The sequence below is a fragment of the Mobula birostris genome, chromosome 12 (genome assembly GCF_030028105.1).
Source record: "Mobula birostris isolate sMobBir1 chromosome 12, sMobBir1.hap1, whole genome shotgun sequence".
In the NCBI taxonomy this organism is placed as follows: domain Eukaryota; kingdom Metazoa; phylum Chordata; class Chondrichthyes; order Myliobatiformes; family Myliobatidae; genus Mobula; species Mobula birostris.
The window spans coordinates 66,698,395-66,710,401 of record NC_092381.1 but is presented as its reverse complement, the minus strand read 5'-3'; the positions used below and the strand labels follow the sequence as shown (position 1 = coordinate 66,710,401).

The following is a 12,007-nucleotide window of genomic DNA, read 5'->3' as shown; positions in this document are numbered from 1 at the left end:
TTTGGAAATCAGGTCATCTTTTACTCGCTTAGCTATTCACAGTAACAGAAATTTTGACTGGAGTGCCCAAACTTTTGCATGCCACTATATATAAAAGACCTCTCTTCTGATAACCCGAAATCTACTGAATTGTGATGTTTTCTGGCAACCTGCTTTTAAAAAAACAAAATATGACACCCAGAGGCAGGACCTGAACGTCATTACCTCATTGTTGAGCTGTGATCAATTGCCATTGCTTGCAGCATAGACTGTACTTCACCAAGGTGTGTTCATATGTTTTGCATGACTAACAGATAGTCAGCCAGAATAACTGGACCCACCCATGATCATATGAGAAAAAATCATTTCTAGAGGGCCTCTAGTAAGACAGCTGTGTTGTGAAAATTAAGAAATTCAGATGTTTAAAATCTGAAATAGAATATAGAAAATTTGGCTCATGATTTTGTGCCAATCTTTTAACTTACTCCAAGGTTAATCTAACCCTACTCTCCCACTTAGCCCTCCATTTTTCTTACTTCCTTGTCTCTTAAATATCCCTAAAGTATCTGACTCTACCATCACTTCCAACAGTGTTTTCCATGCCCCAACCACCCTGTGTAAATATATATAAAAAAACCTCTGACATCCTTCCTATACTTCCCTCCAATCACCTTAAAAGTATGTCATTTTGTATCAACCATTGCCGTCCTGAGAAAAACGTGTTGGCTGTCCACTCTATCTATGCCTCCTAATTTACTCACCTCTGTCAAATTGCCTCTCATCCTCCTTCACTCCAAAGACAAAAGCCCTAGCCCACTCTACCTTTCCTCACAAGACATGCTCTATAATTCAAGTACTTTCCTGATAAATCTCCTCTGCGTTCTCTCTAAACCTTCCAGATCCTTTCTATGATGGGGCAATCGGAAGTGAATGTAATCCTCAGCATGTGGCCTAACTAAAATTTTATAAAGCCGTAATATAACTTGCTGACCTTTAAACACAGTGCCTTGACCAATAAAGGCAAGCATGCCATATGCCTTCCTTACTACTCTATCAACTTGTGAGGCCACTTTCAGCCAGCTATGCACTTGGAACCCAAGATCCTTCTGTATGTTGAAAGCAGTAAGGATCCTGCCATTAACTGTGCTTTTCCTTTACATTTGATCTCCTAACATGCAAAACATCACACTTCCCTGGATTAAACTCCATCTGCCATTTCTCCAGCCATATCTGCACCTGACCTTTTGGCAATCTTTTGCACTATCCACAATGTCACCAATTTTGTTATTGTCTGCGAAATTACTAACCCATCAATGTTTTCATCCAGGTCATTTATATATGACAAACGGCAGAGGTCCAAGAGTATCGCTAGCCTCAGATCACCAAAGCAGACTAAGACCCATGGACTACTACCCTTCGTAATCTAGGGACAATTCTGAATCCAAACGCAACATCACCATGGATCTCATGGATCATAACCTACTGGATGTCTTCCTTGAGGCACATTGCTGACTAGCTTTCCACAATCCATCCACCATTCGCCTTTGCTACTTGTAAGAAATGACCTGCTCCACACAATCTCCCTAATCAGGCCAAACGCACATAAATCCTCTCCAATAGTTCACTGATGTGAAGCTCACTGTGTATGGCATAAATTTATCTGCCGGAACATTTTAAAATTCTAGACTGTTGAGAATTAGAGGCTCCAGAAAGCAAAATGGTGTATTTGAAAAGTTAAAATTTTAAAGTTTAAAGCCTTTTGGCTAGCAAGAAGACATCTCATGCACACTCACTGATGAGCTGTTCCTATTACTAAGCTGACAGCATTATGAATACACCTATATCCTGTTATCCCAACATAAAGTGGACATGACAATGTAAGTAAATAATTTGTAAATAATTACAAATACAGAACACATGAAAGCTGAAGGAACTACTTAACACAACATTCCTCCTTATATATCTAACATCTTGTTCCTATATTCTGCTCGCTTAATCAAAATTATATCCAGAACTTGCTAGTTAAGGGAAATATCACAATATTTAATTAAACATGCCTTTATTAAACCTGTTGATCTCTACTGATGACAAATTTGCTTTAATAAAGCTCTTTTACTCAGAAAATGTTGGGCACCTCTGCAGCATAGCATTTAGCGTGACGCTATTAACGCTCCGGACGTCAGAGTTCAGAGTTCAATTCCAGTGCTGTCTTTACGAAGCTTGTATGTTCTTCCCGTGAGCGTGTGGATTTCCTCTGGATGCTCTACTTTCCTCCCACAATTCAAAGATATACTGGTTAGTGGGTTAATTGGTCATTGTAAATTGGCCTGTGACTGGGCTAGGGTTAAATAGGCGGGTTGCTGGGCAACGTGGCTCCAAAGGCTGGATGAGCCTGTTCCACCCTGTATCTCTAAATAAAATAAAATAAACAAAAATGGGAGAGTAGGAAATAGAATTTTATTTCTTTATTTATTCATTGATGGGATGTAACTACTAACAGTGATGCAGACTTATCATCCCACCTAAATGCCCTTAAACTGCAATGGTACTGAAGAGTCAATCATGTGCAGGATGAGCGAATGTTACACTGGAGCAGACCTTGAAGAAACTCTGCAAATTAGGAAGAGTCAGTCAGAGTTGACCTCCTGTGCCTACTCTGCCATTTAATGATAATGTCTGATCTGACTGTATTCTTGACTCTGCCCGGGTGACCTTTCACCTCCTTTTTTACATTTAATATTGATGGTGATGAGGAAACAGAATAGAGCAAGATAGATCAGTTGATTGCGAGGTGCTGCAATAACAACCTTGCTCTCAGGGTTAATAAGACAAAAAAATGGTTTGCAGACTTCAGGAAGAACAGGAGACCACACACAGGAGGGATCAGCAATAGAAAGGGTGGACAGCTTCCAGTTCCTGGTCATCAGCATCTTAGAGGGTCTATTCTGGGTCCCACATATTGATGCAATCATGAAGGCGGTCCAATAATTAAGAGGGTGCAGGTTCAAATCTTAACATAAATTTGGCGTAATAATATAATAATAAAAAGTTTTACGTTTAAGAAATGCTAGAATAAAAGTGTCCATCTGGAGAAAATAATTGTTTAGCGCACACACTTTAGAAAGTAAGTTGATATTCTTTCATCCTATTTGGCCTGTATGTGACCACAGTCTCATCTATCTTCTTCAAGACCAAGTAACCCTCTCAGCTTTATTGCAATACAATTACTTACAATTTTTCACCTCCTCAAGGCACCTGGTGTTGCGCAATTAGAGCTAGCTTTGCCAACGATGCCCACTAAATAACAAATGAAAAATTACCTTGATACCACACTTTGGGGAAAATTCCAATTCCTGATTACTATCTGATTGTCTGATAGAGCGAGTTGAATCCAGTTGTGTTAGTCCCTCTCCAGGTTTATGTTCCTTTGCTGAAGTGTTTAGTTACTACAAAATCATATTGCAATATGAATCAGTGCACAAACGATGAGAATAAATACTAGCTTCCTGAATGTATATAAGCTCTCCTTTGTAATGCTGGAATATATACTGAAAGAGCCAACTTAGCTTGTTTACCGCTTCAAAAAAGTGAAATGAACTGGTGGGTAACAAATGCATTTTTTTTAATTGAAGGATTACCCTGATCTATAGCAATTGCTTCTACTTCTCAAAGGAACAAGAATTCCAAACCTTAGCCAGCAGGCACAGTGCTGCGAATACACTGGAAGCATTTCACCTTCTCTCAACAGGTACTTTCCAAAGGCTTGGCACTATTCCAGAAGAAGTAGTCTGGGCAGGGCAGGGCAGGGTGTGATGTTTTGTAAGGGCTGAGTTCTGTTCTGAATGATGGAGTAAAGTCACACAATGAGAGAGGGCTGGGCTCCTGTACATGTCTGAATCACATTGGGAGACTCTGATCACAATTTATTGCAGGAGATTCTGAGATGTGTCAGAATTAGTCAAGCAGCGAGGCAATATAAGTTCACTTGGTGAACACCTTACTATACATTTCTTCTTCTACGATAGTCAACACCAGTTAAATTGTATGGACTGAACTCCTTGGTTGAAAATGAACGCACTCATCTTACTGGCACTGACTGCTTACAGCTTTCTTATTATGTTATCCCATGTATCTGGCACCTATGTTTGGAATGGTAGAAGATACGTAGGTAGGTGTCTACATTTATTTTTTCATTTGTAATTACACATTAACAAGGATTTCAAAGTCTGAGTGAACTGTGGATAGTTAACTTACAGAAGTTATAGAATATTATGATGTTTCAATGCTGAACTGGTTATATATTATTGAACATGCTTTGAGTGATTTTGTGTGCTGTTGAATAGGTAAATTATAAATTGTATTATTTTTATTACTGCTTGTTGTTTTAAATAATATTAAGTCCTAATGCAAAATTTCAGCTTTTATTCACAAGAGAAATACAAAGCAAGGGAAAATTCTGGAAAATCTCTTCAATATAAAGAGATGAATGTTTGCTGTACTTTCTACTGTTAATAAAAAAGGTGCAGAATTTAAAATACGGGCTCTGAAATTAGTTCAATCCACTGGTTGGAAAGTGGCAATGGATATTCATTTGCTGTTTATGTATACATTATATGTTATGATTATTTGCCTGTTCCCAGTTTAACTGTAGTTCAAGATGTTCTTAAATAGGCAGAGATTTTTTTTGAATATATATAAGCTGAGGCCATGTATATCGAGAATGGAATTCCACGCCAAAAGTTACAAGTCCCATCAATCCATCGCTGGATTTCCCAGTGCACAAAGCATCAGATCCCGTTTTTAATGACATATTTACCTGCAATTAATCGCAATATATTTCTAACATAATGTGTATCTCCCATCTCAGTTTTATTGCTTTATTCACCTGAGGAAGCTCCTCCTACACATCCTGGGTGACGTTATTACTTTTCTGTAAGCTCTGTCAGCAAGTTGTTATGTCTCACTTGGACAGAGGAAGCAGCTGTGACAAATGGAGTATGGAAAGCGCAGACAGCTTACTCAAGAGGGCATCAGCCAAGTTGCAGGCTTCGTGGATCAAAAGTCCCTCTCTTGAATCCAATTAGTTCGTCCTACAATACTGAATCATAAGGATAAAATCAAAGTCATGAGAACTCTTTGATAGTTACTGGCATGTTAGAGCAGAGATTCGGGAAACTAGAAACAACTGGCACTCTCCAGAATGAGTCTCCGGGAGAGTTTCCAGCATCCCAGCAGTGCATGGAATCCCACTCCACAGCAACAGCAACGGAGCATTGGACAAACATGGGCAAGGGGAAGGAGAGGATAAGACAGGGTATAGGTTAACCATTTGGAAGATGGGACCAAGTGTAGCGTATCCAAGTTGCTAATGGCACTAAATTGAGTGGGAACACATGCTTTTCAACTCACTTTATGTGATCAGCAAACTTAGACATGCTACACTTGGTCCCCTCTTCCAAATATGGAGAGTCTGCAAAGAGATACAGATCGTTTAAGTGAGTGGGAAGGACTTGATAGATGGAGTACAGCACTGAAAAATTTGAAGTCATCCAATTTGGAAGGAAAAATAGAAGATCAGATTTTCATTTAAATGGTGAAAGTTTGCACTATGCTGTTGAGCAGAGGAAATTGGGAATGCTTGTGCATGATTTGCAGAAGGTTGGTTTGCAGATGCAACGGGTTATCAAGAAGGAAAATGGAATTTTGGACTTCACTGCTAGAGAGATTGTATTTAAAAGCAGGGATGTTATGCTGCAACTGTACAGGGTTCTGGTGAGGTCACATCTGGAGTACTGCATGCATTTCTGATGCTTGCCGCGTTTGGTTTGTTTCTTTGATGATCATGATGGTTTTCTTTTCGTCTTGATTTCATGGCTACCCGGACAAGAAGAATTTCAGAGTTGTGTACTTTGAAAATAAACGAATGTTTGAACATTTGATTCTGGAGATGAAGGGGTTAACTATTGAGGAGAGATTAAATTGCCTGGGACGACATTTGTTGGAGTTCAGAAGAATGAAAGAGGATCTTAAAGAAATATATAAAATTATGAAAGGGATAGATACGATAGAGGCAGGAAAATTGTTTCCACTGTTAAGTGAGACTAGAATTAGGGGACATAGGCTGAAAATTCTGGGGAATAGCTTTAGGACGGGCAGAGCACCAATCTTTTGGAAGTTACGTATCTCACCTTTTACCTCAACACCACCTCTTTAGTCAAGAAAACACACCTCCTGAGGAGATTGAGGCGAGCATGGCTCTCCACCCCTATCCTAACCGCATTCTACCAGAGCATCATTGAGAGTGTCCCACCCAGCTGTACCTGCACCGGTCATGAGATGTGCAAGGCATTTGACTGCAAGACCCTGCAACCGATTGGGATGACTACAGAGGGAATAATCAGAGTCTGTCTTCTCCCCATCCAGGACATATACCAGAAGCACTGTATTCAGAGAGCCCTCAGCATTGTCAAGGACTCCCTTCCCATCCACCCCACAATCTCTTTGACTTCCTATTGTCAGGCAGATGAAACCGAAGTATAAAAAACAGGGACTGCTAGGCTGGGTAAAAGCTTCTTCCCCCAATGTCCAAGAGCTCTGAGCACCCTGATACCACCCAGTGCAAATTATTTATGACAGCGCCGGTAGCGTTATACTGTTGTATATTTAATTATGTGCTGTATGTGCACTTTAGGTCAGCTTGTACATGGAGAGAATATCTTTTATTGTCTGTTATGTGCTGCACATGTGCTGCGTTTTGCACCTTGGTCCAGAGGAGCATTGTCTCGATTAGCTGCATACATCTGTACAGTTGAATGACAATAAACTTGAACTTGAACCTGCTTTTCCCAGAGACAAATTCTGCACCCAGGGAAGCAGTAGAGGCTACCACATTAAATATATTTAAGACACAGGTAGATGGATTTTTGCATAGCAGGGAAATTTAGGATTATGGACAATATTTTCCTTTACAGCTGCGCGGGCCAACCATTCTCTGAGCAGGAATTTTTTTTTTACACGGCCTGGAAACTGTGCAGCACTTTAATATAACATTATATAAAAGAAAGCTTCAGCTGTGTGGTAACGGAGGCTATGTGCCTTCTTTTCTCATCTTCTTAAGGGTGCCTTCCAAATGTTCCACAGCAAGAGAAGTGAGAGATCAGCTCTCTACTGCAGGATTCTGGTGGCCTGCTCATTCCCCTGCGCTGATAACTTAAGCATACCTCCTCTGATCAACATTCCTGTTAACAGTCCTCAGAGCCCCCTTGCTTCCACCTTGGAGCCCCGCTGACAATGTGGGAGTGCAGCAACTGGGAAAAGATGCATGGGGGTGATAGCGACTGTGATGGTTGTCTATTTTAGACACTGATCTCAAAGGAATGGGTGATTCTGATCTGTGATGTTTGATGTCAATCATTTACGCAGAATGGGTCTGGGTCAAAACAGAATCTCCAAACCACCTGTCGGCTCATTTTAAATGCATGGTTGGTGACAATCAGATGAGCATTGTTAAAATTATGGACTGCAGCAGAATTGGGGGGTTCTTATCTTGGGCATCAGTTGAACAACATGACTGGCTGCGTTTTGGGCATTGTGGGAAAAGCTAAAGATACTATCTGTGTGCTGTAATCTTGCTGCAGCCAGCATGGCACCAGACCAAATTTCAGAGCAAATGTGCCTGATATTTTGTAGAATAATTAGGATGTCAGTTTTATTTGGGATAACAGAGTGGCTGTTGTCTTCTAAACCAAACAGAAAGGCCATGATTCCTATCATTGCTTCCTCCCTATGGTGTGCTTCAGAGAGGGTCAGCTACAGTATTGATCTGATAGCCTTCCCCCATTCAACGAGTCCTTTGGACCCATTGAGATGAGAACCACACAGCGGAAAAGAATCAGAGAAAGCCTTCCCTAGAAAAGTTTCAATTAAGGCAACTCCCAGCTTTGTAGCAGTAATGTAACCCTTCTTTACTGGTTGGAGAATCATAGAGCTCAAAATGACAGACTGATAGCGCATAATAGGCTAAAGGGCAACATGTTGGGCCAGTATATCGAACCCACTCCTCAACAGCTTCATACTTAGCAGGAAGTGTTGTAATATGCACCACAGGATAAAACCTTGTCTACCCTACTGAATTCCTGCAAACCAGTCTCTCCCTCGATCAAAACCCACACTGTATAGGATTCATTGGCAATGCCTGTGTTAATAATGCTGGCATTAAAGGTACACCCCATAAAATGTGTCTTTTTCCTAACTTGGTAAGCAACCCTGACATTCAAATTTCTTTTACTATGAAAGAATGTTTGGGAACAAAAATTTCCTCACTGCAAGTTTTGACTATTGTGCATTTTACAAATGCAGCGAAGAGATTTTGAAACTACATCGTGACTCTTAATGTCTAGAATGCTATTACACATTATTAAGCTCAGTAACTTATCTTCATCAAATCCTGATGCCTCGTATGAGATAAAATACTCTTTAGATTGAAAATCAGCAAGTGTGGGAGTACAGTAGTCTTTTGGCTCCCAGAATGTGTCCTCCCAACAGCGCATGAGTGGAGAAATACATAGAGCAAATCTGGTTGCAACTGTCATGGAAGATTTTAATTTACATACTGATCAGATGAACCAAATTGGCTGGGATATCAGAGAAGACAAAATTGTGGTGTGAGATAAAGACAACTTCATTCAATAGTATGATACAGAACCTACTCAGAGATAGACAATTCAGATACATCAATAAAGATTCATAAGGCATCTTAAGGTTATAGTTCCTCTCAGTGGTAATGACCACTATGTAGAATTCCAGATGCAGTTTGAGAAACAGCAATAAAAGATCTAAACCATTGTCTTCAACTTAAATAAGGACAATTATCATGGTACGAAAGTGGACTGCACAAAGTGGACCTGGAATCTAAGCTAAGAGACAGGCCAGCAGATGAACAATGGTAGATATTCAATCCGCTTGTCCCTAACACTCAGCAGGAACTTATCCCAATTAGTAAGAGAGATTCATGATAAAGTGGAATATTCTTTGATTAACAAAGGAGGTCAAAGATAATATTAAATTCTAAGTAGGGCATACAAAATGACAAGGGCTAGTGGTAGGCCTGAGGGCTAGGAAGATTTTTAGGACCCAGCAGTGAAAGACCAAATAGCTCATAAAAATATCTTGAGAGAAAACTTGTGGGCATAAGAAATAGTAGGAATTTCTAACAATATATAAAGAGTAAGAGAACAGCATTCAGATATTTGTGCCAAGGTGCCAGGCAATGACCTTCACCTACAAGAAAAAGTCCAGTCAGCTACCCTTCATATTCAATGGCATTACCATCACAGATTTTCCCCACCATTAAACTTCTGAGATTAACACTGATCTGAAACTCGACTGAATCAGCCACAGAGGTGTAGTGGCTCCAACAACAGGTTAGAGCTGCACATCATTTGATGTCTTACTCACTCCCTAACATGACAAATCTCTTCCAGCCTTCAAAAGGAATGTAATGGAATATTCCCCATTTTCCCAAGTGAGTTGCATTCTAATAACATTTACAAAGTTCAGTACCATCCAGGACAAAACAGCATATTTCTTACAGTAGTATAGCAGTTAGCTTAACACTATTACAGTGCCAGTAACATGGATTCAATTCCCACCACTGTCTGTAAGGAGTTTGTACGTTCTCCCCCTGACCACGTGGGTTTCCTGTGGGTGCTCTGGTTTTCTCCCACATTGCAAAGACGTATGGGGCAGTAAGTTAATTGGTTACATGGGTGTAATTTGGCAAAGGTCCGTTTCTATGCTGTTTCTCTAAACTAAACTAGAACTATTTGACTGGCGTCTCATCAAATAACGTGAACATCTGTCCCCTCCATCACCAATGTACAAGGCTGTAATATTTACCATCTGCAAAATGCACTGCGGTTATTTACCCAGGGAATTTGTCCCATCCTACAACTTCTACACCCTGAGAGGCACAAGGGCAACAGGTACATCCTGCCTTGCAAATACTGTCCCTTCATCATTAGGTCTAAAACCTGACCTGGCACACTCTACCCAACAAAATTGTGATGGCACCTTCATTAGAAGGACTACAGCAGCTGAAGGAAGCAATCCACTACCTCTTTCCCAGTGGCACTCTGAGATTTACAAACCTTATCAGTGACAACTGCATGTCAAATAAAATATTCTTGTGAGTATAAATGCGCATTCTTCTTCCTTTAATAAATGGCTATTACTAATATTGCTGAGCTGAATATAGATGCCAATTTTAAAAGGCAATGTATTGTTTAGTAATTCCCATAACTACAAATCAATATATACCATGAGAGGCCAGAAACTTCACTGCAATTGCAAAACGTTTATCGCTCCTCCCTGTCTTCCTAAATCTGTTGTGTGTGGTGACAGGCATGATGATATAGGGATCAGGTATCCAATGCACAACAGCAATTCCAAACAAGTTCAGAAACCTATTTAGTGATTTGCAACTCAATAAACAACATTTCTTTTCATTTACCTCAGCTCTGGTTATAAACCACTGTATTAATCCCACCCAGGCACACACCAGCTGAATGCTGAAGATCGATCAGTGTTCAATTAACTATAGTCTACACCTAAAAGATGTTCCGGAAGCTATCTGTCCAGCACATCAGTGGCTTTAAGGAAGCAGATCTCAAGAAAAATCACAAGATGCTGCACTTAAATACCAGTAAAGCTAAAAACTAAAAAGATTATTGTTGTTGTTTAAAATAATCCTTTAAATATCTCATTATTTGAAGACCTTCATTGTTCCTTCCTTTTTCAGCACTTGCATACAGCATCATAGTTCAGTCTTCTCTACTCGTGGCCCAATGGCATATAGGGTGTAGAACTCAACCATTTGGATAGATGGAGTTAAGATCGGATACAATCCAACTGAATAATGGGACAGACTCAAGGGGCTGCGAATAGTCCATTTGCATTTACATAGCAACTATTACATTGACTTAAAGCACAACACATCTGAAGAAAAGTTGTTACATCTGCAGCAGAGAGCATAATTGATATGCCTCTATTACCTGGAAGTTGTCCATCTCCTTGGACATCACTTCTACTGAGCACATATGATTGGTTGCAGGAGAGGGCAATCTATTCACTTTACAGGGATAAGGAATAAAGGAGGTAATTAATAACTTGTTCAATGATTTAAGTGTCTTAATATGTTTTGATGAAATTTTAGTACAAAAGATATTTCCATCAATGTTAATCAATTTAAAACATAAACCAAATTTCGACGGGCCCATCCTCACACATGCAACTTTGCCTTTGCCAAACCCTGTGAGGGGCACTGGAGTTTGAGATAGGGATAGGGTTGGCTCTAAACATTGTACCACTCAAGGACTAGTTGCCATAAGATCTCACCAATCTAGTTGAAGAGGCAAAGGCTGGGCAAGATTGCTGAGTCCAAACAGGTGGGGTTATGGTATCGGGCTATCTCATCCAGTATGATCCAACTCAGTAATGCTTCAGCATTGATAATTTCAGATTTTGCTCTACACATTTAATGCCTTCTTTTTTACATCAACTGCATTAAGCAGTGACACTGCGTTGTGCTGTCTGTAGGATATATGCAATAAATGTTAGGATATTTACAATAAATGTCAGGATATATACAATAAATGTTAGGATATTTACAATAAATGTTAGGATACATGCAATAAATGTTAAGGCACTAATGAAAACTGATGGACAAAGAGAGCTTCTAGTTCAAACTCTGTTGTTCCCTGAAAGAGGAAAAATATGCTCAGTGGCCACTTTATTAGGTACAGGAGTAGAACCCGGTCTGGTCTTCTGCTGCTGTGAACCATCCACTTCAAGGTTTGACATGTTGTGTATTCAGAGATGCTCATCTGCACATGACTGTTGTAACGCATAGTTATTTGAGTTACTGTCGCCTGCCTGTCAGCTTGAACTAGTCTGGTGATTCTCCTCCGATCTTTCTCAATAACAAGGGGCTTTTGCCCACAAAGTTGCCACTCACTGTATGTCTTTTATT

At 40.0% G+C, this 12,007-nt stretch overlaps 1 protein-coding gene across 1 annotated transcript in view; it reads left to right on the top strand.

The window, feature by feature from the left end:
• The first annotated feature begins 4,004 nt into the window (after positions 1 to 4,004).
• The window catches only part of LOC140205992 (laminin subunit gamma-1-like), a 53,917-nt gene continuing 45,914 nt past the window's right edge, over positions 4,005 to 12,007 (top strand). Inside the window, exon 1 of the mRNA XM_072273976.1 lies at positions 4,005 to 4,147. Within this exon, the coding sequence (XP_072130077.1) occupies positions 4,048 to 4,147 (100 nt within the window). The 5' untranslated portion in view covers positions 4,005 to 4,047. The remainder of the gene's footprint in view (positions 4,148 to 12,007) is intronic.